At 39.7% G+C, this 27,194-nt stretch overlaps 2 protein-coding genes across 2 annotated transcripts; one reads left to right on the forward strand and one right to left on the reverse strand.

The window, feature by feature from the left end:
* Positions 1–704: 704 nt before the first annotated feature.
* Positions 705–4,545, reverse strand: LOC143188783 (uncharacterized). The gene is made up of 11 exons (XM_076393225.1): positions 4,386–4,545; positions 4,190–4,329; positions 3,935–4,096; positions 3,397–3,754; positions 2,838–3,244; positions 2,668–2,772; positions 2,323–2,588; positions 1,665–1,913; positions 1,317–1,551; positions 972–1,027; positions 705–908 (listed from the first exon to the last, which is right to left on the reverse strand). Exons 1-10 carry the CDS (start codon positions 4,543–4,545, stop codon positions 992–994), a joined length of 2,118 nt encoding a protein of 705 aa, XP_076249340.1. The 3' UTR covers positions 705–908; positions 972–991.
* A 3,890-nt stretch (positions 4,546–8,435) lies between these two features.
* LOC143177302 (uncharacterized) lies at positions 8,436–10,804 on the forward strand. The gene is made up of 5 exons (XM_076375170.1): positions 8,436–8,478; positions 8,557–9,801; positions 10,063–10,540; positions 10,622–10,655; positions 10,733–10,804. Exons 1-5 carry the CDS (start codon positions 8,436–8,438, stop codon positions 10,802–10,804), a joined length of 1,872 nt encoding a protein of 623 aa, XP_076231285.1.
* The last annotated feature ends 16,390 nt before the right edge of the window (positions 10,805–27,194 follow it).

A 27,194-nucleotide genomic window follows, 5' to 3' on the forward strand; every position in this document is an offset into this window, starting at 1 on the left:
ATACTGTTGATTTTAATCGTAAAGGTCGTATAACGAGGTAAATTTCATGGTAATCTCTATCTAGGTAATAGCGAACGTAGAATTACACGCCCCATTTACCAAAAAAAGAAAATGTCGAAGCAAAAATCGGAGGCAGTCGTACATTATGTGGTAGACATAAAACTTGTAGATACTTCCTGTACCTTGAAATTTCTATGACAGTAGACATGTAGCTCCGACGTATATATACGTATATATTATATATATACATAAATATATATTATTACCAGACACTATTAGCGCGTAGTCCTTTATATTATAGAATATGTACAAGAATGATACCGATGAGATCGAAAGTGAATCGAGAGAAACGAGCAAGTCCGATACATACACACATACGTACGTACAGTACATTCTCGAGCGCGCTGTGTACACTCTGTTTCTGTAAACGGATCTCGAACGGTGTGATGTGCAATAAGAGAAAAAGAGGATAAAAATGAAACGAAGAGCGATCTAGTATTTTTGTTTTAGCATGACAGAACCACCGATGTTCCAAATCGACTTCACTAGTTAGTCTTGTGTACTCCGAAACTCCCTCTTAATAATAAAACATTTAATAAAGAAGAACGTCTCGCAGGTTAGTCTTATAGGATATTTTGTTATTTGTGTTTTTTTAGAGATATTTAGAAGACAAAAGGGAAGGTAGTTTATAGATCTCTTTAATATTCTATATTACACTATGTCCCTTACAATTCAATCTTAGGGGATACAAATCTTTAAGATGATTTTCAGCAAAAGATAATTTGTAGAAAAATTACAATCAATGATCTCAGATTTATTTAGTCGTGTTCCTCCATTTCCTCATCCTCGGAATCAGGTGGTGCCCTCTCTGTCTTGTGACCTGTTTCTGCTGCACATGTTTCAGGAACCTATGAATACGAATGTTCCAGTTTAAAATCGATCTTTTAATTTACACACGGTTTAAACCTTACCTCCCCTATAGCTCCTTTAGCTATGTCCTTGCTGAGCCTTCTTGAGATTTTTCTTTCTGTGAAAATAATGAACGTCGTATTGAAATATTGCTTTCAGTAGTTTGTAAACCCTTAATTATTACCTAATTATTAAATGCTTTTTACATGAACGTTATTGCAGATATAATTAATATTTTAAATTGTAACAGGACGCTTGCAACATAACTGCAATAGTAATTGAAACGTACTCGAAACTGTAATCTGTCTCTCAGTGCTCTTTCGTTGAAGAGCGGAAACTAATCCTCATTTCTAAAATATACTCACATAATTTACCTCCCAATTACGAAATACGTTAAAAATAATCACCGTAGGTTGAGCTTCGCCACTGCCATTCTCGCAATACGTAGGACCACAAACGTCGAATTTCCCTGGCATTGGCCTACTCTTGTACATTTTACCATCTGTTCCTTTTATCGTTCCTTCTGTCAGCTGCACTATTTCCGGTCCCCACTGAGTCAGGAAATGGCCCATTCTCATTACTCTTTGCTGGGGTGTCGTCACAGTGTGACTTCCGCCGCAATATCGATTGCACAAGTGGTCTCTAGCAGTTGGAAGTAAGGAGAAAGAAAGTTATTTAATCTCTCTCAAATTTTCAAACATGAATACTCTAAGGTAAGTAATTTTTCTTAGTAATCGCCTGTTTCATTTATGTACCTAGGGGTCTTTACAAGTGTATCGCTTCTTGCACTTTTCTGCTTTCTAGCTTCCTCCTGCAAAGCCGCCTCAAACTGAATCATATTTCTACTGTGAGGTAGTCTCTTATGCTGTTTTCGAACTTGATCCAATTCGTAGGTCAAATATGGCTTCATGCTCACGGTACAAGGTAACGGTTCCATTTTAAGCTTATTGATATCTTCCATCTTCATAACCACATTCTTATCGCAAGATATACACTGAACGTCCCTAATCATAGTAATGCCACATATATTTAAAATTACTATATACAACAGCAATTTTATGTCATAAATCTGTACCTGAGAGCCAATGTAATCCAAATCCTTTTTGGTACTTTTCAGAAGAGCCAAAAAGCAAATGCGATTACTCATTTCTTAATACAGCATTTTAAGTAGTTTCTACTATTAACCCTCAGACAGCGGACTGTTTTACATTCATGTGCAGAGCCAGTGAAGTCAGGGTCACTTTTAACCCAGTATTCGCCATCCGAGGGTTAAATATACTTATAAAGTAATTTAACTAAATTCTTATTATTCTAATAAAATGAAGAGAAAATAATAAAATCCTATAAAAAGCGAATCTTGAAGAAAATGGACTTAGTCTGACTCTGAGGTACAGAAATATTGTCTAACTTTACCTTAGCATTTTCTTAGTTCCCGCCGCTTCCTCTTCCTGTCTCATCTTCGCCACATTCTTCAACTTCTCCTGAAGAGACTTCAATCGAGTGCTAACGAAATCCTTCAATGGTGTAATTTCTATCTTATCAACTTTTCCTTCGATTTCCTTTTGCACTTCGTCCAACGCTTGCTGCCATATCGATTCTTGCTTGCCTAACTTGCTAATAGCGTCCTCAAGGCCTTGAGCGAGATCATCGCAAGCTGCGTCGAATTGATCGTAGGACACCTAAAGAAAACTTTCGTTGAGCACCACTGTCTTCATTTATTATTCTCCCTGTCGTCACCGTAATTTAAAACGCTTTCACCTTTCTGTTTATCGCTTGGGCATCTGCTTTATCAGCGAGGGCGTCCTCGAGGTCTTCCCTATCCGCCTTTATCGTCTTCAGAAGCTCCACTTGCTCCAACAGAGCCTGGTGAAGAAAAGTGAAGACTTCGTGGATGTGAAGCAGCGATAAAAGCGAACAATAGTGCTTACGGTCAGATGAATTTCACGGTTTTCTCGATCGTCGATCAAACGGTCAGCAGTCTGGTTCAGCTTCTGCATCTCAGACTGAATCCCTTGGATCTTCGCGACTAATTCATCAAGTTCGGCACTTCTGCCAATACCAGCCATTGGGGCACTATCTATTTTCTCCTTCAGACATTGCACGTCTTTCTCCAGCTTCGTGAGTCGTTCATTAATGTCTGTTGGTGCCTCTGAGTCGGGTCGTGTTTCAGCTTGCGCTTCTTTCTGTTTCGGCGTCGTCTCTTCAGGTTTATCTTGTGCCGCATGTTTCGGTGACGTTTTTGGCTGAGTTGGTGTCTCAGGATGAGCAGGTGTTCCTTCCTCTGCGACTTCCAGCTGCGTATCGGCTGCTTCCTGTTGAGCCTGTGTGGTTGTTTCTTGCTGTACCCGAGGTGATTCTGCGGCTGTTGTTGGTATTAATGTTTCAATTTGAAAATATAAGATTTTGAAAAACAGGAAGAGTGGAAATTAAGAGGACTAATTTAAATTTATAAGCAAGATCTAAATCATTGCAGAAATGTGAAATTACCGGTAGGTGCTTGGGAAATTGTTTCTTTTATCGCATTCAGGTCTGCGTGGATATTCGACACTTCTTTTTTTAAGGAAACCAAGGTCTCATGCATTTCTGTTATATTTATTCCGCCCAGAAGCTGGCTTAGAGAGATTCGTTGCGATGGTTGCTGAGCGTCATCTTTGGGCGAGCTCGTGTCCCTAGATTCTTCTTCACCATCAGCCCCGCTGGCAATCACTTGCAAATTCTTGAGGGTATTATCCATAGCATCAAGAGCAGTTTCGAGATTTGTTATCCTGGTCTCGAACTCTGACGTATCTCCCGCAGCGACGATTTGCTTGTCGCCTTTTAGTATATCTTGTACCATTGTCGTTAACTGTGAATAATATGTTTTTTAGTATATCTTGCATTAATTCGTAGTCCAAATTAAGGCAATTGTATCTGTTCATATATTCTGTTTTCTTTATAAAAATTACATTGGAGAATTCCATGCATTTTTTAACTAGATATGTGAAAATCAAGGAGCAACGCTAATGACAAAGCAATGACGCTGTACCTTATCAATACCTTGCTCACTAGCATCCAATCGTTTCGTAATACTGATAATCTGCCAGACGTCAGTCAAAGGATCAGTTATTTTACCCTTAAGACGTTCGACAAGCTCAGGGTTTGTCGATAGCTCCTCTAGTGCTTGGAAGCGCTGCTGAAGCTCAGTTACCTACATAAAATACTCGACATCATATTGTGGCGTTGCTTGCCATTTGATATATCAGTAATATAATTGATATAACAGTAATATAAGACTCTGTACAGTTTGTTCAAGGCGTTTAAATCCCAGTGCCGTAGGAGTGACGCCATCCACGATTGGTTCCACGTAGATGACTGTCTCTTGTTCACCCTCAGCTCCCGGTCCAATTTGTTGTCTAGTGCCCTTCGTCGTTTTTAGATCAGCTTCCTTAGCTATTCGAAAATAGTAATAATAGTAGCTATAAAATGAAGTACTGTACTTGGAATCATAGAAGCAGTTTCTTTACCATCCGTCACTACATCTACTGCCACACTTGCAGCATCGGCAGTATGAACTGGCTCCGCTGTCTCTCCAGAACTTTGGATGATAGTGTATTCGTTGAGATAAAACGATGGCCCTGCTTTCAGAGAAGTTACCATCGTCTGCAAATGTAGGCAAAGATTACTGTTTCAATTAGACTTGCGTGTAAAGTGTTATCACGGAAGATGATAATCCTCAAATTACCTTACTATCAAATGTTAAAAATTTACGAATCTTACTTTAATACGATTCGCGTCGTCACCACGATATTCGACCTTTGTCGATCGCAAATTTATCTGATGCAGTAAGATATGAAGGAAGTTGTGCAGGATGTTCAGGTTCACTGCCCCAACCTAGATGCCACCGAAAAATGACATATTTTACGTTAAAAGGTTATATATCTTCATTATTGTTGAGTTTGTTGCTTATATATTATTGAGGTTGCTGCTCAAGCTTACTTCTGGCGTGCCCAATGCAAGGTCCAACATTTGAGGTAAGGAAACTTGCAAACTGACTACATCATTAGCAGAAGGGGGTGAATTAGGAGTTGAAGTCGGTGATTTTGCAGTAGTTGCAGACATTCTGTTTCACTTAGAAAATTTTTGAGATTTGTGTTCAAAAAAAAGAAACATAATAAATGTTCTTTCGATTTGACTACAGCTTTTCTGTAATCGTTTCAGGTTTAGATGCCATTCGAACATGTCATTTTGGAAATGTAACGTCCCTCTTTTGTTCGATTACAACGTTATCATGCGCGACAGTTTAGGAGGTACTATTAATAACTTACTGGGTATATTTATATCAATAAAGAGAAGTACATGAATAGATTTATGATTTTATGTAATTTCGTGGATCGAAAGTCAGGACGATTCACACCCGCTGTAAACTTCGAAGCGACTGACCAGAAGATAGTTATCCCTCGGACAATAGATTGTTTTACATTCATATACAGAGCCAGCGATCTCAGGGTCACTTTTGACCCATCATTTGTCGTCCGAGGGTTAATAACAATCGCAAGCAGTGACTGATGCAAGTTATTAACATTTATAATTGTTAGTTAAAGAAATATTAAGAAGTTTTCAAGAGTTGCGAGATTAATCGAACGAAAAATAATGTATGAAAAGTTAATAATTTCCACATTTCTTCACTAACAATTACAAATATTAATAATTTGAGTAAGTGTTCAATGTGTGTGATTGTTATTAACAATATGTGTCCCAGAAATTGTTGCTGAGATGGTTATTTTATAGAAAATATCAATTTTTCGCAAAATATTCTTCGTTAGATCAGTTTGGAAATTCTAACCAACCGAAGTACTTCTCTGATTGGTTTCTCACCTTCCTTGAGACAGTATAAATACCGCTGCAGGAGCACAAGTGTCTCACTTGCCGCGGGTCCTCCGGGGGGTGCGGACCTCCCTGGGGATCTGGAGGGACTCGTGGGCCCTGGACACCCTTGACCAGTGGTCAGCTGGCCGATGACCAGTGGTCATCTTGAGTGACCAGTGAGTTTTTGCTCAAATTAAATATTTTTTGTTTTCTGTTGGCCCTATTTGTGCTTTTTCTCTGTGTACCTGCTCTCGTAGTAACTTCCTTCTGGTAAAACCACCGACCAGATAATAGCTTTGAGACTTCGCCGGTAATATTGGCGGTGACACTAAAATGATAATGGGGTGCTAGCACCCCAAAAATCAGGGACAGGAAAATACATGGGATGTTAGGTCTATTATTATCTAGTCGGTGGTTCTATGTATATGTTTCTTCACCACATTGAATAATGTAGTTGCGTTGCAAATATGATTGATAAAACAGGCATGACTGTCGATATCACAGTGTTCTGTGGGTAGAGACGTACCTTTACACGGGGATCTCTGGGACCCTCGAAAACAGGCAGTTGGGTAGTCTTGGAGCCATTTTCAATCACTGGCGTCGGTATTATAATTTGAATTTTTACCTCTCATAACGCTGCATTCTTATTCCACCCACCGTCGCTGACGTTGAGCGTGGCACAAAAATGGTAATGCATGACGCAAAGCGTGGGAAACAGAGAAGCATTACTTATCCAGTCTATTCAGTACACTCGTGTTTCAATCGTTTGTCGCAAGTTACCCTCAGTAGGTGGTACATTCCACAAAATCGATTTTTCCCTCCGTTTGACTTTAACGTTATTTCGAAAGTTGGCGCCACGAGTATTACTAACAAGTACTATCGCCTTACAAATCGAGATTTCAACCCTTCAGTCCAGCATTTAAACTTTTACTCTAGTATTGCATTTCTTGCAATACTAACAAATCATCTAAAAATAAATCTACATACTACATAATATTTACAATTACAATCAACTCTGTCAACTAATGTATTAAGCGAATTAAGTAAGGTAGTAGTAGGAAGGCCAACGTAGCGTAATGGAATGATTATCACAATAGAAACTATGAGAGTCGTCGATTTCAATGTTACCACACGCGTTCTCGATAACTTCTATTCCGTAGGTATTACATTACCAGCGTGTCATGTTAATGAAACAATAATTCGTCGTGTTCGGTTCTTTGCATAGTGAAATCGTTTGTCTCTCTGTATATGACAGGTGGTTCCCATCGCGAAATAGAAACAAATTCATGATCAAAACGTAGATTAGACCACGGCGATCCATATTTTATTTGACGCATGATTCGTGATATTGTCGATCGTTTTGCGATACGTACGATGCAATCGGCGTATTTCTAGACTGTTAGAGTTTATATCGCCAATATAAAAAACTATTAATTCACACGTACGACTAGCATGACGTTGGTGTTGCACAAAATTTCTGAAAGTACTGATAATAAAGATACTCTATTTTGTATTTACATTTACTACTCGTTTTCGGTATTTTTATAATAAAAAAAATTTTCGTGCTAGAAAATATTAGAAGAAAAGAATGCATATTTATATTTTTACTTATGCAATTTTTCATGTATTTCAAGATTACAGGAGTGGAGTAATTGTTGAAGCATGTACGAAACCAAGGGATTTGTTGTTGGTTACATTATTTGCAAGATATGCTTCGAGTTTACATCTCTGCTTGTTAACCATAGTTGTTTCTCGGTTTCCAAATGACCTATTGATCCCAAGTAATCTTGTGGCGTGAACTTTGAACGTGCCTTGAAACCAGAATACATACACAGTAATAGATATCCTAGTTTTCGTGTATATAGATATTAATAAACAGTTTTATGGTGAATGCGTCTAAATTCCAAAAGATAGCACAATTTTTCTTCTCTAGCTTCAGATTTTAAAAAAGAACAAAAAATTAAGATTTTGCTGTGTAGGAAAAGAATATTAACTAAAAACAACTCGAATTTCATTATCTAAAGAATCTTTTCTTTAACGCGTTTTCGCTCTTTATTTTAGAATTACACAGTATAAACTTGTTCTATCCGGTGTTTGAGTTACACTGTTTAATCACCAGACGAATGTTTAGCCAGACTAATGTCAGCATTCTTGATGGTATTCCGATATCCATAGTAGAATCTCCAACAGTAACGCTTTCGGTGTCAGGAGTTACTCATCTTTCGAATGAATCAGTCGGCCGTCAGGTGCCAGAGGCACTGCACTATCCTCTGCACGCCACGGATACCCTCTAAATTTTCTGTCCTTCCCGTTTCTCATCAGTGTCAGTGCGGCTGAAGACAAAGAAACATGAATCTGTCGAAATGGAGTGTTGTTTCGATGTTAGTGGTGAGTAAGGACTAATACTTCGATGCACACATTTTTCCTTTGAGCATTTTCCTTTTTTTATTCTTTCCCTCAAATTACATATTTAATAAAACGGTCAAACCCTTTCCTAAATTATTTTATTATTTATTAAGAACATTGTCCTGTCTTCTTGATCTTCCATATTTTGGCATTTCGAGTATAATATTCTACACCATTCAAAAACTTCTATAATAATATTTTTATTCATATTATCTATTTATTTTTCTACAAACAACAACTCTTGTTTATATACAGTAATAGGCAATACAATTTTTATGAGAGGGAGTTTATCTATTCACCATGAAGTAGAGACAGGAAGTACCATAAAATAAATCCTTTCTCTTTTATGCATATAAAATAATCTCCATACTTCACATCTTTTAACCATCCCATCAGCATCCCCTTTTAAACGTGTCTGTCTAAGAAAACCACGAGTCCTTCCCCAAAATACCTCAGAGACCTATTACACGTCACCCAACCAACCACCTTCGTGTCTACCACCACGTCTCTTATCGCAGGTATCTCTGATCTCCACGATCTGCCCGGCCACTCGGCTGCAACAAAAGCATCACGCCTCAGCTGTACAGAGAAGTCAATCACCTAAGTCGCCACCCTACTGGGAGCACATTCTCCGTGAGTTCGTGTTCAAGACGATCTCGCCGCCACCGCCAGGCAACAATCACCTGTACAGACGTTTGTTAGAAGCGCCGTTTTACGGTGGCCCATTCCCGATCGTCCCAAACGACGTGGCCAGCGTTGTCCTGTCGCGTGGCGACGTTTATTATCTGCCGAACGGGCACTGGCTGTTTTGCCAGGAGGGGTGCGCCGACTGCGAGGTGTGCACGGTGCACACGTATCCCAGCGTGAAGTGGACACTACGGAGGATCAAGAGACCCTCGAGCCACGGGCCCCAGCGACAGGATCTTCAGCTGACGGTAATCCCTCAGATCGACGGAAGCTACCACATGAACAATCTCTGGCCGAGGTCGTACGTCTACGTGACCACTCAAGGGGAGCAGGCCGTGTACTCGAGCGACAAACCCGGTCACGAGGCTGTCGGAAACGCTTACGCGAACCTCGAGGACAGTTTCTCCGTGCAACGGCCGGGCTCCAATAATGTCTGGAGATTTGTCGAGAGGGACTCGTTGGCGGAGCGACGCGTGCCTGGAGAACAGAGCAATGGGACCGTTCCTCGACGCCTCTCCGAAAGTGATTCTCGGCAAAATATTGGTACAACCGTGCCGACTACCACAACCATCGCGACCACAGCTGAGGTCCTGGACACTGCGAAGCACTCTAAGAGACAACGTGCCCGAGAGAAAGCTCCTGATAGGAGGACCGCGAACGACACCTCCAATGCTGTTTTCAGTGAAAGCGATAAGGAGAGGATCAGACAGTTGATACCGAAGCTTATCCTGGGGATTGATCAGTTGGGTCAGAAGCACTTGGTGCATGTTGTGCCTGCTGACGGTTCTACTGGGCTGAATTTTACTCATTTTGCATTGAATAATGCTTTGAACTCTACTGGACTGGGTCAGTATCAGGACAAGAGCGGTTATCAGAGGGTGCTACGGAGGATCTTTGACTCGTTGATCAGTAATAAGCGGTCTATTGAGAGCTTTCTTGAGCCGATACAGACAGGTAATTAAGTTATTAGGAATGAATAATAAGGATGAGCATTTATTCTTCATGTTCTCATATATGACCATGTCTTTGAATCTTGAGTAGTTTCACTAGGATTTTCTTTGTCGGTATATTTTATTGCAAACATGCCTTTTATTCTTGATTTATAAAATTTTTTGTATAATTCTTCAAAGTCTCGTATTAACATTTTGTCAATTCTTAGTTTAGATAATAGTGTTTGAGATGTATCTGTCAGCTATTTTTCTGTTGTCCTTTTAGCAACTGTAAATCAACAGATGGAGGCGCACCAGCAGCAGGAAACACGTCACGGCTTTACAGGATTAAGAAAAAGTAATTATCTTTATCCAGTTTATAATAGTGAAATTCGTAATGGGCTCCCGATGCAGCAGCGATGGCCACTAACTTTAAATTGGAACAGACAGCGAAGGAAATCCAATGACGACATGAATTCTAGTGTCTTCATAAGTAATTCAACGAATTCGAATCGTAACTCGGCTGACAGTTACGATTTATACACCGAAATGCAAAATGTCAATATTAATACAACGCTCAGTGAAGGTAGCAAGAACGGAAGCGTTGCTGACCGTTTCAATTTCAAATCGATCGATCGCAATTACTACAACGGAAATGCGTTTAGTGGTGACACGGGAACGAGCAACGCTCGTAGTGACCAGCAACATGAATTTGGAGCTCGTAAGTTTAAAATAGTTGTTACCACAGAGTCAACGGCGAAACCGTTGAATTATTCAGCCGCAATTACGAATCATAGCTAGAGTACTGTAGGTCAGAATAATTTGGCAATTTCTGCTAATCATAGTTTGGTGGTAACTAATGAAAACGATTGGTTGCATGTCAGTTTGAGGAATATTACTTAATAATCACGTGGATTCTTATTATAGGAATGTGGGAAAATATTTCTATGTTGTAGAAATTCGTAATCGATGGTATAAATCTTGATACTGGATTAGAGGAAGTGTTTAATGAGGAGGAAACATATTGAAACACATAATGTCGTTAAATGTATTTTATTGCTCGTTAACTTATTAATTATTCTGCAGTCTCTAAGACTGAATGTCCATATGACACTTTAAATTCCTCTTGCATCTCATCCTGTTGTTCAATTCATTAAACTGATAATCTGGCTTACACACTAGACACGTATACAACCACATTAATAGTACTTAATATGTAATACACTCTACAGTGTTTTATATTATATTATCCTTCATTAATCTTTTCCTAGACATATACTGTTACTCATATCGCGCATGTACTTCTAGAATGACATAACTTAAAAATCGTGACTTTTTAATTGCAACTGTAGATAATTTTAATAAACGCACTTGTATTTATTATAAAAAGTTCACTAGTTAAGGATCAAAACTATAGAATTCATTTAAAGAACTCTTCAAATGTAAATTACATATTATTTAAATAATAATAAGAGAATCATTTGATGCAAGTTACACGTAACTATTTTGAGACTAACTATTCAAGTAAAATAACTTTCATTAAGTAAAATTATTTTTTATGTCTATATTATCTATTTAATAAGTAATATTCTCCTAGACTCATAAGTACTTTTTGCATCCCTTCAAAAACATTTTTTTGAGTTATGTCACTTTTGTAATACATGTGCGATACATTATCTTGCAGGTTGATAGAGCATCAGCTCAAACAAAACGCTCAATCTTTACAAGTGCCCAGCGCCTACCAATCATCGTCCAACAACCCACTCCAGAATCTGTATTTTCTCCCCACCGCAATTCCGCGATCAAAAACCCCCTCACCTCGAATCACTTAATTCCACCCCCTTCCCCGCTGCGCTCTCCACCTTTCTTCAAAGCAAACTTCCAAATCCTCCCGCGCAATACCCGATAATAAAATTCCTAAATCAAGCCTTCCCTCTCTCGCTTGGCAAACACCTGATAATAAAACAAACTAATAGCATCCGCCCCTCTCAGCAATGTCACTTAACACCGTAAAGCCCGCGGGGTAGTTCCATCGGCGGCACCGCTAAGAGGATCGACGATCCTTAATCAGGCCTGGCGCGATCGTTTAAAACGATTATAGCCCTTCCTTGTGCCAGCCCGGTGTATCAGCGAGCTAGGCATCAGTCTCTCGCGCGGTACCTAGCGAGGCGAGGGAGGGTGGTTGGCTCTGTGTCGTCCGCGTGTGACCCCCCGCAACCGTGCTCTCGATCCCCTGCTCCGTAATTGCGTGGCGATGGGAGCGGCGCGTGATGCGCGTGTACGTGTACTCCACGCCCACGCACGCCTGCGTCCCCACACGTTTGCAGAGGTGTACGCGAGCGTGTTCGTGCGGCCCGACTGAATTTGCGCGAGCACGCAGTACCTTCTATCGCGAGCATGGGTACAGAGGAGAGGGCTAGACGACTGGGCTGGTAAGGTTTGAGGAGAGGTGAGCCGTCGCTTATATTTAATTAAGGAGGATACGGGCTCGAACCGAACAGGGAAAGTCGGATGACGCTTCGAGGAAGATCTAGCTGGGAGAGGGAAAGGGAGACAGCGGTTGTTTCTTGTCTAATTATCTACCCTTCTTCGCGTCTGCCACGTTCACTTTCTGCGCCCGATGTCTGACCTGCGATCCAACCTATCTTTTCTTCCGATTTTCGGGCTGGCTATTGCGTTCCTTTCTTACTTTTTATCGTCTGATTCTGCGCTTACTGGGGAGTCGTTACTCCCTACCTTTTCTCCTTCGTTAATTCTCCACCGAGTTTTTCTCTCTTCGTTAGCCCATTTCTTATTGAAGTCGGAAGGATTTTCGCAGGTGACGGGGAGTAATTCCCTGTCCTGCACTACCGATTCCTTCGTGAAGTTGGGGATCGCGATGATTTGACATTTTCCAGGGTTCTGGAACTTTTTAATTAGATTATGATATCGAGAGAAGATTTTCTGTTAGAATCATAGTCAAGGTTTTATGGATCGCTGATTATGCAATATTAAAACTCTTCAAATGATTCATGTTTTATATTTTTTTAAGTTTGTAGCCAATAGTTTCTTGCAACTTTACGACATACAGATGTTTTCCTTTTGTAAATTGCTTTCGAAGTTCTCTCAATAAATAAGCGAGTAAACTTTCTCTTTGGAAATAATAACGTTTCTATGTGAAATTGTGTCACGAACCCTGCCAGCACCGAATACCGAAGCACAGTTTACAGTTTGCCAGATTTCCTCTCTCCATTTCATTTTCCAGTACTTCTTTTCAATTTCTCTGTCTTCTGCATTTTCTCCAATCGCCAGACGTCTTTTTCTTCAGTGGCCCTTTTAACCGCGCAATCGGACGGTGCAAAACGATCGATCCGATTGCCGGTAGATTGGTTTTAACGAGTTTCCTTTCAACACGGTTTATCGAAAATTGCGGTGGCCTTCGACGAGCTCTAGAAATCAAATACGCTGGGGAAATTTCGATAGAGGATCTTAATTAAAGACGCCCTGTCAAAAAATGAGACCGACTGAGCGAGGGAATCTCTCTCGTGACCGCGGCTGATGTAGCAGCTCAGAGATAGACACTGTGTAGGTAAAAAGTGATTTAAATAACGATTTAAATAAAAGATGTTTTAACTGTATTCGCTCCAGGAAGGTTTAAATAACCCGAGTTACTTTTATTCGAAGCGCTTCGATTGATGGGTTTATTCGACGAATAAAGATACTTTTTCTATTTGGTGCGAGTTTCGTCCGCAGAGCCGAATGAGTTTTTCAGTTGTATCTCTATCTTTATTCGAAAGCTTTTACAATTTTCGGGAATATTTGAACAAATTGAGAAACTGCAAAGGAGTCTCATCCTAGCGATCTCAGAGTACTTTCCTGGTTCCAGAGGACTTCTTTAGTCTCCGAGGACTACCCTAGTCTCAAGAAGAATCTTCAGAAGGATCAGTACAAAGTTTTCATTTTAAGTTCAATGTATTTGCAACGAATTGTTATTCTCGTTTTCATTACTTTTCGGTTGTGTATATGAAACACACAACCATGTTATATAACTGTAGTAGAAAAATCAACGATCTGAGCAGATATAGAATACGTAAAAGAATTTTTTAAACAATATTTTATCCATTTTTCTGTGTTTCATTTTCATACTAGAGTAATTAGTATTTACGCCTACGTAACGCAAAGAAAAGCAACGATATGTTGCGTGCACACTAATAAATTAATTTTCAAATTAGCTTTTTCTTAATTAAAATATGTTTCGCGGAGATAATGATATGCCCAGGCGCGTATAAAATTACCAGGATAAATTGTATTAAAACGACACATCTTTCACGCGCAGGCTGCATGATGGAAAGCAAACAGCGTTGCTTTTTGCCATTCGAAATTCGAACGATCGTTCCTATCTGCAGTTCGTAGATATATTTACATTCACGCGAAAGTGAGATATTCGAAGTTAATATTGATGAAGTATAGTTTGTTCGATTAAATTCACATTTATTGAAAATTTCCTTAATGAAGCTACATATTTTTGTTTCTGTAGTTCGAGAAATATTTTCAGTCACCCTTTTTTATCACCTTACCAGTTGACAGTTCACAGTCGTGTCGTGCTGACGCGTGAAATTATAAATTTCAAATACCACTGTTTCAAAAATCACGAATCACGTATCGCGGCGCCATCGCTATTGTACAATATATATAATTTACACAACGTTTATTTCAATGATCGCATACACAATTTAAATATTTCCTGTTCGACCATTGTTATCATGATTGCGCATCGGTATTAACGAATCGCATTTGTGCTACCCTCGATGGAAGAACAATTTAATAAACGTTTTATTAAAACGTACGTTCGCGATAACAAAAAGAGGAACAGGTATGCCGTTTAGCAAGAATGAAATTACAAAAACATATTTTGTTAATGAAAATATTATTTTCGGGAATGACTGGAATTTCTCTGAAATACTTTTACAGCCGGAATCCCGTGAGAATTTCTCGCTCAAATATTATTTCTGATACGATTATTTGAAATTCATATCAGCCACTAATTGTCGATCCATAGGTGCTTAACCTTTTGTTTAAAATGTACAATAATTTAATTAAGTTTTAAATTGATCTGTTGTGTTAAACATGTAATGTCTGTCAATTTTCTAAATGAGTTATTGTTATTAGCCATTCTTGTTTTCAAATTCAGGTGAGTGTACTTACGATTATTTTCATTTAATCAATATTGAAAGGATTTAGAACGCTATTGCTATACTAGATCAAGAGATAAGCTCTACGTGAATCTTTAAACTTTACTGTTATATTTCTTTTTGCGTTTTAGTTGAAATTATAAATATTCCATTATTTAGAAAAATTCTAGTTTCGACTGACTTCGAGATTTCATACCAAAAGTTTTTCTATAATTTCATAAACTTAAACAAGAGACGCACATTACTTGTTTACCTAACAGCCCCCATAAGCCTTATTCAGATTAGTCAAGTTACTTGAGTTCAAGTGATTTTAATGCAAGTGATTCGCGGCAATTGATCAATGTAAACGTGTTATATTACTTGAAATATCTTTCCAAATTTTAAGTGAAGTTGACGTCTTTTCAACTTTCCCTTGCTTTCAAATACACCTTGATTGATGTATGCTATAGTGTATAGTGTACCATATAGGGCAAACTTCAAGTAAATCGAAGAACATATGAACATCAAAGAAACTCTCAGAACTATATGTTCTATTTAAAAAATACCTAACCAAATAACCAAGATGCACCACCTCTTTCGACGTCATTTTTATTATCTTTGCCCGACAGCTTGAATTCAAGTTCCTTTTGAATTCAAACCATTTGAATTCAACTAACTTGACATGCGTGAACACAAACTTAACACCAAGCTATTTAAATACAAGTAGCTTGAATTCAAGTAACTTGGCTAATCTAAACAAGGCTATGCATTACAAAAATCAAACACCACGGAAGCACATTTTCCTAAACCCATCGTCCACATCCAATTACACCCAGCTCACGGCCATCCTCAAACGACCTCGAATTTTCCACGGTGTCTCCCGCGATGTGTCGTGTGCACAGAGGGAACGAGGAGCCGAGTAAACGTTCGCGAGGTGTTCCAGCGGAAATGAGGGGAGCGAGAGGCGAAAAGAAATCGGTCGGAAAAGAGGAGCGAAGGAGCCAGGCTTTTAACGGTAAGACCATGAAGGCTTGAAGCCCGCCTGACGGAGGATCGGGGTTCCTCTAACAGAGGGACCCGACGCGGTGCACGTCGACGAGCCGAGCCGTGGGATGAAAGAGGGGACGAACAGGCTTGACTAAACGCGGTGGTAAAGGCCGTCTTCGGCATTCTCGGATATTTAAATCCGAACACCACCCTCGAACCGAAATCCCGAAGACAAGACGTCGGCGGGGCGCGTTCGTCTGGAACGGTGTACGCTGAGCGGTCCATTGAGAACGAGCCTTGAAAGCGAGCAAGACGGCCTGGGGAGGGAAACAGACGTCCAGGGTGAGTAGGGGGGAAAGAAGAGCTAGTTGTTCGAGCGTAACGTGTATTCTTGTCAGACAGAGGCCGAAAGACTTAGTGCGCGGCAGACGTTTGCGGGCCTCTCGCGAGGATACACCGGGAGAACGGTGGGAAGGAGGAAAAAAGAATAGGAAGCAGCGGAAAGATTCAGAACCCTCTGTCTTAATGGTGTGGGTGTGCCGGCGAACGGAGGAGTAAGTTTTAAAAACATCCCGCCCAATACGCCTCTGGTTCTGGTTTTATCGTTGCCACTCCTCCGACCCCTGACCCCGCGAACAGTCAGACTCCGTGAACCCGTATCCGGGCAGAGGCTTTTCCGGCTCGGTACCGGAGGTGCTCGCGCTTCACGTGCTGTAAATCCTACCGAAAAGCATCTGCTGATATCAGGGAACACGTACGCGAGTGACACACGAGCGATCTTTTAGATCTCCGCGCCTGAGATGTGCAATTCTGTTGCGAGGTTTGGTGATCTCGCGAGAAGCAGATGGCAAAGAGAGGATACGGTGGTTTACGAATTAGTTATTTGATTTTCATGCTCAAATTTTGAGGATAGTTTTCGGTTTCTACTCGAATTAATCGTTGGAAGGCGGGAAAGGAATGCGGGGTCATTTTAACGAATAAGAGAATTTCTATTGCAAATAGATTTGGAAAGTATTTATATATAAAAATGCAGTTTGAACATTGTGTTATATACTTTAGCTTTTTTTAGTTTTCTGTACACCTGATACACGAAATAAGTATCTTTGTGCGATTCTTCTAAATAAATTTATTACCCTCTTGACATCTTGTACTCTGTTTGGAGTCAAAATGACCCTGCATCTCCTTATATCTGTTGGAATAAATAACTTCAATGTATTCGGATCACTATAGTTTCGTATTACGTCACTCTCAACGTTTCAGCGTCGATCTGATATCGACGTTGAGACATTTCCTCTCGACAACGCGAGATTCGACATCGTGCATCAACGCATGCGTCTCGCTCCGTTCTTCGGCCCTTTTTGCGGTCCGCTTTGACCGACAGGGGAAGATTGGATATTTCTTTCCGAAAAGGTGCACACCTGGTTTTTCCTTCGACAGTCAGTCGAGCGGGACGCGCGTACATCAGAGGCCCCCGTAGTTTCATTCTTTCGCCAGCATAACACAAAATGTCTGCACGCTGTTGCACAGCGCCGAGGACGAGGAGAACGACGATGGGGAACAGAGTGAAACATTTTGTTCGAACGAAAGGAGGAAAAAAGGGATGCATAAGATTCGTGGGATGGAGGGGGTGTACGAAGGGTGGAGGGTGGAACAACTAAAAACAACTCGATCTATCGACATTCTATTTCGTTTCCTATTACGCGAACGTCTGAAACACGCGATTTATTTGGTTTATTTTCATATGGAATGTTCTTTGGCACGATCTCAAAGGCAGAGTCTCGAGCCCTCTGTGCCCTCACCTATGCCTCCCTTGCAGCTCCTACCCACCACCCCGTAACTCTCTCGCTCCCGTGCCCTCGCGGATCGACGGTTCCTCTCACACACGATTACGAGCGACCTGCACCGAACTAATATCCGAATTTTTGTAATTCCTTTTGCTGGATATTGAAAGCTCCTTTTTATCGGGCAACGAAACGTACGTACATCGACTGGTCCCTGCTCCTTCTTCCCACTGTCTGTTGCCTTTTGATGGGTAATGTAGGAACAGTGAAATGGGGTGGTTTCGTAAGGGGAGCTCTTTAAAGTAAATACTGGGTGTTTTACGAAGAAATGAGATTGTTTAGATACATTTCATGCGACTAGTAATCCATTTCATTAAATCATCAACGGAGTATTTAGTGTGGATCGTAGACTAGCATTGGTTCGTGGAGATTATTCAAAGCTAAATTAGAAACACGTTGTAATAATAATATCACATTTATGCAGATTTAGGAGGATCTAAAAGTAGAATTTAAAGTTTGTATTATTTATTAGTACGTTTAGAGTAGAGGATAAATTTAATCAAGCAAATATACAAGGTGTCCACGCTGGAACAGTCCACCTAAATATCTCTTCCGTTTTAAATGACACAAAAATCGTCCATGTCATAATTTGAATGGTTTCGAAGGAAAAACATCATGGAAAAACAACCTTTTGTGTAGAATCACTTTCTTTAGTTTCTTAAAACTTCATGTTATTAAAAACAGAGAAGGTATTTAGGGCACCATGAATGTACATATTTAGAGAAAAATGTATTTGCAGTAACGAAATTGATAGTTGCGATATTTTATCTATATTCATTAAAATTAAAATTCTTTGCATTTCAGTAATGGAGCTTTCAGTAACAGTTGCCTGTGTGTTATTTTACTTTCCTTACATAATTCGCAAAGCTTTTAAACTTTCGGTAATTGGTAGACGATAGATCCCAGGGAACGATATCAGTGACAGTCTTATCATCTTCCAGAACGTTTTACTTCACGTCAAATACACTCGCGGAACTTGTCATCCGCAAAGTAGGTTCAAACCGAATGCGACTGTTTTGGTAATTACAGTCACGAAAGTTTGAACGGCGGGAATAAGTTCTGGTAACTCCCGGTATTCTGCACGCGCGCTCAGTGAAACACACCGACGGAAATATTTCATTATTTGCAATTATAACGCCAGTACCATGAACTTTCGTTCTTGCCAACTATCTCCGTTAAAATTTCCAGTGCTTCGTGTAAAACGCTCGCTTCCTGTCTTCCGTTGTAACGTTTATACACTACTTGCCATTGTGTCTCGCGTAACAGCAATTTACCAGCATTTAATTTTTCCTAGCGGATAGCTAATAATAATAATAATAATCCTTTTAAAAGCTCCCCTTCCTCGAAAACGTCCATTTCTTTTTCAGTTCCAAGACCCAGGAATTGGATTTGTTCCCTCGATTAATCGCTCGACGAAAAAGCCACGTTTTTGACACGATCGTGGTAGCGGATTAAAGCAATCTGTGAAGAGGTGAATTATTAGCGAGCGTCAGTTAAAAGTATTTTAAAACGCCTGTGAATCAGGGTTTCGGGACCAGAAGCGTTCACGCAATTTAGCCTCGTGATACTTTCATGGCCGAGCTGGCATTCGATGATCGAGTTTCCTGGCTTTTATAGAATTATCGGTGGGAATCGACGCCGGTGAATTTTATTTTGACATTTATGCGTGCATCGAAGCGTGTAATCAGCAAAGTGCTTCGCTATACAGCCGAGCTATAGATTGGCAGGTGACCATCCGACGCCTATTTAATCGACGCTGCGAAATAGAAGTCGCGAAATTAAATGGACACCAGCGGTGATAATAATAATAGTGATAATGACAACGGTAAATTTAACTCGGAACAGAGACAAAGCGTCGTGTTTCTCTGCTTTGTAAATGCAGCATCATTAATGTCACCGTGGCACCGTGTAAACGTAGTCTAAGCGCGTTTGGCAACTGTCGTTGTTGTTGTCACACCCGTTTTATCATGCGAGACGAAATCGTTCATCAATTTTAACTGTTCCTTCGAATACAGGCGTTCTACAAATTTGCATGCAATTAAATGCATCGGTTAAATGAGTTCTTATAAAGTGGAACAGCAGAAATATTTATAAAAAAACAAAGGTTCAGTTATGCTACGATAGGATTGAAAGAAATTTATTTCGGTTCATCTTCAATTTCGATGAATTATCGAAAATGATATTGGTTGTAACAATTACTGTAAGTATATAGCATTTATCATATTCGATAATTACGAAGCATGTTGATGTATAAACATTAGATTTAATACAACGTGAGTGAAATTTGATTAGTTTGCATGATTAGTTTACTTCCCAAGAAATTCGATATTAATTATAATTTTATGGGAATGTAAAGTTTTGTTTAGACACTTTGATAATAAAGGAATGACATTAATTCTTCTGTTATTAATGCAAAGGAGTAATCAAAGGTCTCTTTTTATCTTTTCTCGCCAGTGTTGCACGAAAGGAAAGTTCAAAGGTAGATTCTGTCAGGTACAGGGATTTCTTCGTGATGGGCAATCACATCAATGAAAGAGGAGGCAAAAAATGTCATTAATGTTCCCTTTCGTAGTTTGACGCACGATATCAGGAAATAGGTTAATAGAATTCTAATTTGAGCACATCGTAAAACGAGGTCGATTGCAGTTTCCTGTTCAAACGAGGGCAAGGAAAAGGAGACGTTACGTTGCTAAAGAAAAAGTGCAATTAGCCACTCGTTTCTTACGTTCGGACTCGCAATCGTATCAAGCCTTCTATCGCGTGCTTTGATAGATCTGACCCTGCGAGGTCTCTGCAAATCAAGGAGAGATCAAGAAGATCATTCTGAATGAAAAACGAAAATAAGTAAGCGGAGCAGATTGTAGATTTCCTGATGAGCACAATTTTTCACATTCAAGTTGTTCTTTTGACTGAAGTTGTTCTTCTGCAAGCAGAAGGTCTGAGAAAATCTCAAAATCTGTGATCTTTAAGACACGAAAGAAAGTCTCAGGGTATAACCTTTGCCCAATCATTTTGACCTGGCACGGTGCTGTGCGCGCAGTCTAGCCTGACGACTGAACGAGGGTTAATTATCTAAGAATACGGAGCTCCAGCAATGTAAAGGCTCGAAAAGCTGAAGATTTGAGGAGCAGAGAGATTAAACAAGTGTACGGTGATTTCAGAGTCTGAGGATCCAAGAGTCTGAGAGATTAAAGAGATTAGTTTGAAGGTCCAAGAATTAAGAATTGTGAATATTAGAGGACCTGAAGATCTGACGCTTCAGGAATACATGCATTTGAAGAAATGACTTAACGTGTAAATATCATGGGGATATAAATTCGGTCCAACTTGGAGCAAGTAAAACCTGCATCAAAGTCTCAGTGGCACAATTGCGGATTACAAGCACGAAAGGGCATTGTTGCTGTTGCGAGTACTTCCCATCGAGTTGTTGCAACGGCACGCGATAAATGGTTTCATTTCTGAAACTGCTTCCTGGAATAGCGTGCTTTCTTGCAGGAATTTAACTTGTAGCTTTCGAAAGGACGTTTATGACAGCAAACGATAGTATTTCAATTTTTACTTTCTGAACTTATTCCTCCGAATGACGCGCCAATATTCTTACATTTATGAGAATGTTTCTCGTAGCTTGTACTTCGACAGTGAATACATATTTAATTAACACTAGAACTACGAGACCAGTCATAATGACAGGTATGATTATTTCTTATACACAGTTTATTTTTCGCAAACATTATTTTTTTCTTACTTAATACTGAAGAATACAAGAAGAACATATGAGTAAACGTTATTTCTGTAAATTACATATGCTTTCAGACGTTTGTAATTGTGCCACATCGTTAAAACTAGCCATACATTAATCATGGTAGTTCCAGTGTTAAGAAAAAGCCATCAATTTCCGTTCAATTTCACGCTACAAATTATTCCAATTTGTCTGACTCCGATCGTACAGTTCATTCAGCTCGGAGCATCGAGCAGGCATTACTTTTCACAGTGTGAACACCCGCCGCGCAAGAATACCGCAATTTCTGGAATGATCTCGGCTTCCAATATCAAAGTCGCTGGTATTCTAAAGCGTTTAAAGACGATTGCATAACCCATAAAGGCGGCTGGCCGGAGCGCGAGAGAGAAGCAAATAGGCTCGACAAAGGAGGCTGGGAGATTGAAATAGGAACTAAGACAGGAACAAGTGGAGAAAAAGAAGGATCAAGTGGGAAAGGGGACGGGGCAGGAGGCGGAATGAAGAAGAGGAGGGTTCCATGGAAGCTCGTCGTCTGCGAAGCCAGACACCAGGACCGCGTTACTTCCAGGCCGCCGATGCCTTTTGATCTTTCAAAGTCTAGACTTCCTCCAGTCTTCTATCCTATCCGAGGCAGTCGTGCTCACCAGGAAGTAAACGCTTCGAGACCGACTTATCGAAACTTTACCGAACTACGCTGATATCCGCTCGCTGCCTTCTCTACCAGCCAGTTCCTCTTCACGGCACGCGCGTTCCACCCCTTTCTGACGTTCAAGCCTCGTCAGTAACCAACGTACGACATCCCTTTGCTGGACAATGGTATGAATCGCGCCACGTGAAGTGCAGTCGCGTTGTGCAATAGTGTCGAATGCTTCCTGTCGTTTCTGTTGATAAATGAGGGGATGATACTGTGGGCGAATTTTATGGTATCGAAGGATTGAAATTGAGAGGACAAATTGAGAGGTCTCTTCTAGATATAGTGGAGTAGAGTACTGTTGAGGATTGAGCACGAGAACTCTTAATATAGGTTCTAGAGATATTGGACAGAAATGTACGTGTGGCTGTTGTTATTTGCGTTAAGTGATAAGTTTTACGCTGATAATAATTGATTCCAGGAGTCTATTAATAGTGTAGTATTTAATTTAAAAATCTGTATTTTCAGCTAAACGTATGTTCGAATGTTTATTATTTTAAAGGAATTTGTGAAAGTTTTAAGGTAACTTTTGTTTTTATTAGCAAGAAATAAATTAGAGAATATTTCTTAAAATTGGAGCATACTTTCACCAAATAATTAAAAATCCTAACATTTCTACAAATCAAGTCGCTAACACTTTTTCATATAATTTCAAGCCTCAATAATGTCTCAAAATTAATTTCTCTAATCCACTTTCTACTATACTATCTTATTTTCTATATTCAGTCTCTTTGCCATGGAAAAGATCCAGGTGGTCTCATATAATGCACGAACATACGAGACTCTATTCAAATTGCTGCTGAATATTTAAGAAGTCTTCTTTATATATGATAGGTCGTATACACGTCCACAAATATACAATACTTCTTTAAAATTTTTCTTTAAAAGGAATGTACCCTTAATTAGACGCCAGGGCCATGTCATTTGAATTTCAAAGGCCAGCTATTAATGGCCCTTGGTTTAAAACTCCGTGTATTCCCGTAAGGGAACGAGGTAGTGATGTGAAACGCACTTTAATTAAACGTTTCGTCCCAGTTGCGTGATAATATTGTAAGAGAATATATTATTTGCATTCTATGACTTCTGGAACACTTACAATAACTTCATTGTTCGTGAAAGGGAGACAATATTGTTTCTCATTTAAGTGATTCATTTAATATGTCGTGCAGGTGCGAAGCAGGTTTCGTCTCAATGTTCTGAGATGGAATAGTTTGTAGCAGCCGTACATTCTAATTACTGTGAACGACGAATTACCCATAAAAATGATATAAAACGATCATTTGTTATTATTTCTTATAGTACATTAATAGAAGACAGTAACTTGGAGAACTATAAAAAAAAATATAACATTTAATTTTTACCACGTAATAAGACATTCACTCTCTAATAATTAATGATTTTTCAACAAAAACAAAATGTCAGAGATCAGAGATTCTTGGTTGAGAAGGATCATCAATATTGCAACGAGGTCTCAGTTAAACCAGTGTCTACGAGTGAACGTTTAAAAGGGTCACACCAGTTAATAAGAAAAGCCTCGAGTGGTCTTTTCTGAAGTCAACTGTGACTGCCAGTCAAACGCCCTTTGTACTTTTACCCCTATCCTCACCCTTCGCATCGATGCGATCCTCAACGAGCAACCCTCCATCCACGAACTCGTCGTATAACCCGCCTCGCTACTTACGTTCGACTTCAGTGAATTAAGCCAAGGGAAGTCAATTGGAAAAGTTTTTATTGGGCTGCGTTTAGGAATTCCACGACGCTTGGCCCATATCGTTTCGTTTCTAGACAACGCAGCCGTCTTCACCCTTCCGTTTGGAATATCATTCGTGCTGAAGCGAACGCTTTTCCTCCTTCAACGATCCTTCGCGTGCTATTGCGTCCCGTTTCGCTGGGGCCGTGCTCCCCTTTATCCTTGATTACGTTTTATTTTGTTCCATTTGCTGGCCGTATGCTTTACGAGCCGACACGTAAATGGGCACGGTTGCTCGGATTAGAGCCTGCTCCTGTCTCGAGTAACTTGCTGGAACGCGATGAATCAACGACCAGCCAATCCTTGATTCTCAATAATAAATGGAGTCTCCTACGGGCGATTGAACTTCTTCTGGTTCACCCCTCCGAAAAAACGGTTGATCGTCCGCTACAGAAAATTTGCTTCCTCTGATTGGACTTGTTGGGTGTCTGTGGAGATTTAAGGGTGAGGGAGCTTAGGCGTGGGAAATGTGGATGAGCAAAACCAGAGGAAGATACCACTGAATGTAGATTTTTGAGGAATTCTAAGAATTCTGAGGATGAGGATTTCACTAACCACTTGTGCTGTTCAGAGTTATTCTTAATGAGTATTTTCATATAAAGTGTTCAGTAACAGATGCCAGAAAATTTAAGGGGTGATTCTATATTCTAAAATGAGAGGAGGATCAAGAATGATAAAAATGTGTTTGAGGCCTCGTGTCAGAGGTATTAATTATTGAGGAATTACGTAAAGCACGCGAGAAATGTGTCTGACTTTGGGTTTATTCTACTGGCCTTACTGTGCTTTATTTCGGGTTTATTTCTATTGACCTTAGTGAGGCTTACTGCGGACCTATTCTACTGATTCGTTTGTGTCTGACCTATCCTACTGTAATCCTACAGTAGAATAAGTCTAAAGTCAGACACTTTTCACGTGATTTATGGATGCTTTCTCAATAATCAATTCCTCTTGTCATTCTTGATTTTCGTCTTATATTGTCTCTATAATTAGGATCACCCTTTAAAATTTCTGACACCTGTTGTCGAACCCGCTCTATAATGTGGTAATTTGTCTTCTTCAGGCCCAAAGGTAACCTTAACAGAGGACTCTGCCAAAACATAAATAGCATCTTCACATAGATATACGATATGCAGATATAGATTCCAAATTATTAATAGAATGTTGTGGATGTTTATTTAAAATATTTCAGGGATTCAATATGTTTAGCATTTGCCACGTTATCGACCAAACGACGAAAATTTGTCACGATACTTCTCTAAAGAGAAACGTACGTGGATAGGAAACGGCAGTGAACGAGGAGAACGTGTGCTAGAAAGAGACTCCTGAGCACCAGATAGCTCAACATTTTTCTCTCTATTGTGCTAGTTCAATGGGCTCTATATTGGATTTTCCAAAAAAAGCATTGCTGTCGCGTTGGGATCATTCGTTCTAATTTTATTATCGGACTTCTCATCAAAAACGGCATGCGTGATTGTCTGATTCAACTAGTGAATCCGTCGCGATTCCTTGGTCATTAAATTTATTAAAGTACGTATTTCGGTCTCTAGAATTACGCCAATTATTTTTCTTTATATTTCATTTTAGCTGGCAAATATCCCGTTCTCGAAGTAACTCACTTATCGCTGTCATCGATTATAAAGTGGACTTCAGATTGTTTGATTTTGTTACGTTTGCTTTCTTTAATCAATTAGTACTTGATCGACTATGAATCGTAGGTATACACTGATATTTGTACGCAATTGCGGTTTTTAAATTAATTTGACTCTTTATAGTTTGTTTGTTAGTATTGATTTGCGGAAAATAGAAAGTTCTAATTGAGCAATGGCTAGCTTTTAATTAAAAGTGAATTTTTCATATCTCAGGATATTTGTTTACTTTGTCCTGTACTACTCAATTTCATATGGTCTGACTATTGAATAAGTTATGCCCTAGAATGTCTGATATGTATTGACTTTTACTACTGAAATTCCATTCGCTGCTTGCTATGCACTGACAATAAATATAGAATGATAAAAAGAAGATCTACAGGTAGATTCATGAGACCTATTTGGTTCTAGGATAATATCACGGAATAAACAGACGTACTTTTCTTTATTCTCTTTATTCTTCTATTTCTTTAGTCTCGATACATTGATAAGATGCTAAACCTTGTCAGCTTAGAAGTCACGAAGCTTCTGCAATTTCACGACATTCATTGCACTAAATTTACGGAAAATCAACAGGTAACATTTGTACAGGGTGACTCAGATTTTGATAACCAAACTTTGTCAGTGTAGTCTATGGGTAAAAGTAAGAAAAACGTGTTATATAAACATAGGTCGTTTAGAGCTTTATTCACAAGTTATAACAGGAAAACGAAATATGAAAGAAACAGTATCTTGTGGTTACTGCGGTACTGTTTACATTTATTTTGTCTCTAACATTTTGAATCATGCCTTGACTAAAAAAAAAAAATAATACTCCATATTTTATTATTCTGTGTTAAGTGTATTCCTCAATCATATTCTGATAAAGAAGCCCTGACATTATACAATACACAAAAACAGTTGGATTGGCGATCTGTAATGAAATCCGTGACTTAATTTTAATCCGTGATTTAATTTTCTCGTAAAGGAAGCCTCCCACACAATTTCCTTATTCTTCATTTTCGTCTTATTTCAAGTCATAGAATTCACTTAACGTAATTCGTTCCATGAATCATGGAACACCCTGTATTAATTTCACCTATGTAAAATTATCTTTACGATAGCGACCGCCGCTCATCCAGCGAGTAGGCTCGTCGACAGCGACAGCGTCAAACGCGTCCCGACAAGCGGTGCAGCGCGCGAATAAATTTTACAAAACGCCCAACACGCCAGCGGTTTAAACGGTCCGGAATTTCGGGGAACACTTTACGACCGCGTAAGCGATTCGATATTTGTGAAATACGAGCGATGTGGGATGTGTGTGCGCGAGTTTGTGCGCGAGTTTGTGCGCGTAGACGGAAGAAAAAAAGAGACGAGCAGCAGAATGCGGCGCGCTGGCTATTTATTACAACCGCGGGCGGCGAAAAAACCGCGGCGAAATTTTATGAAAATTTCCGGCACGTGGAAACCGTGTGTATTTGTGGACGAGAAGCGACTCGAGGCCAGCGGTGCTTGCGTCATCATGGCCAAACAATTATTTGCGGACAAACAAGCAAGATTTTATTAAAGATAGTACAGTGACGTTTAAACATCACATCTGATGTAGTTTTGAGTCTGATATTTCAATAATGGCGA

Source organism: Calliopsis andreniformis, chromosome 3, assembly GCF_051401765.1.
Source record: "Calliopsis andreniformis isolate RMS-2024a chromosome 3, iyCalAndr_principal, whole genome shotgun sequence".
In the NCBI taxonomy this organism is placed as follows: Eukaryota; Metazoa; Arthropoda; class Insecta; order Hymenoptera; family Andrenidae; genus Calliopsis; species Calliopsis andreniformis.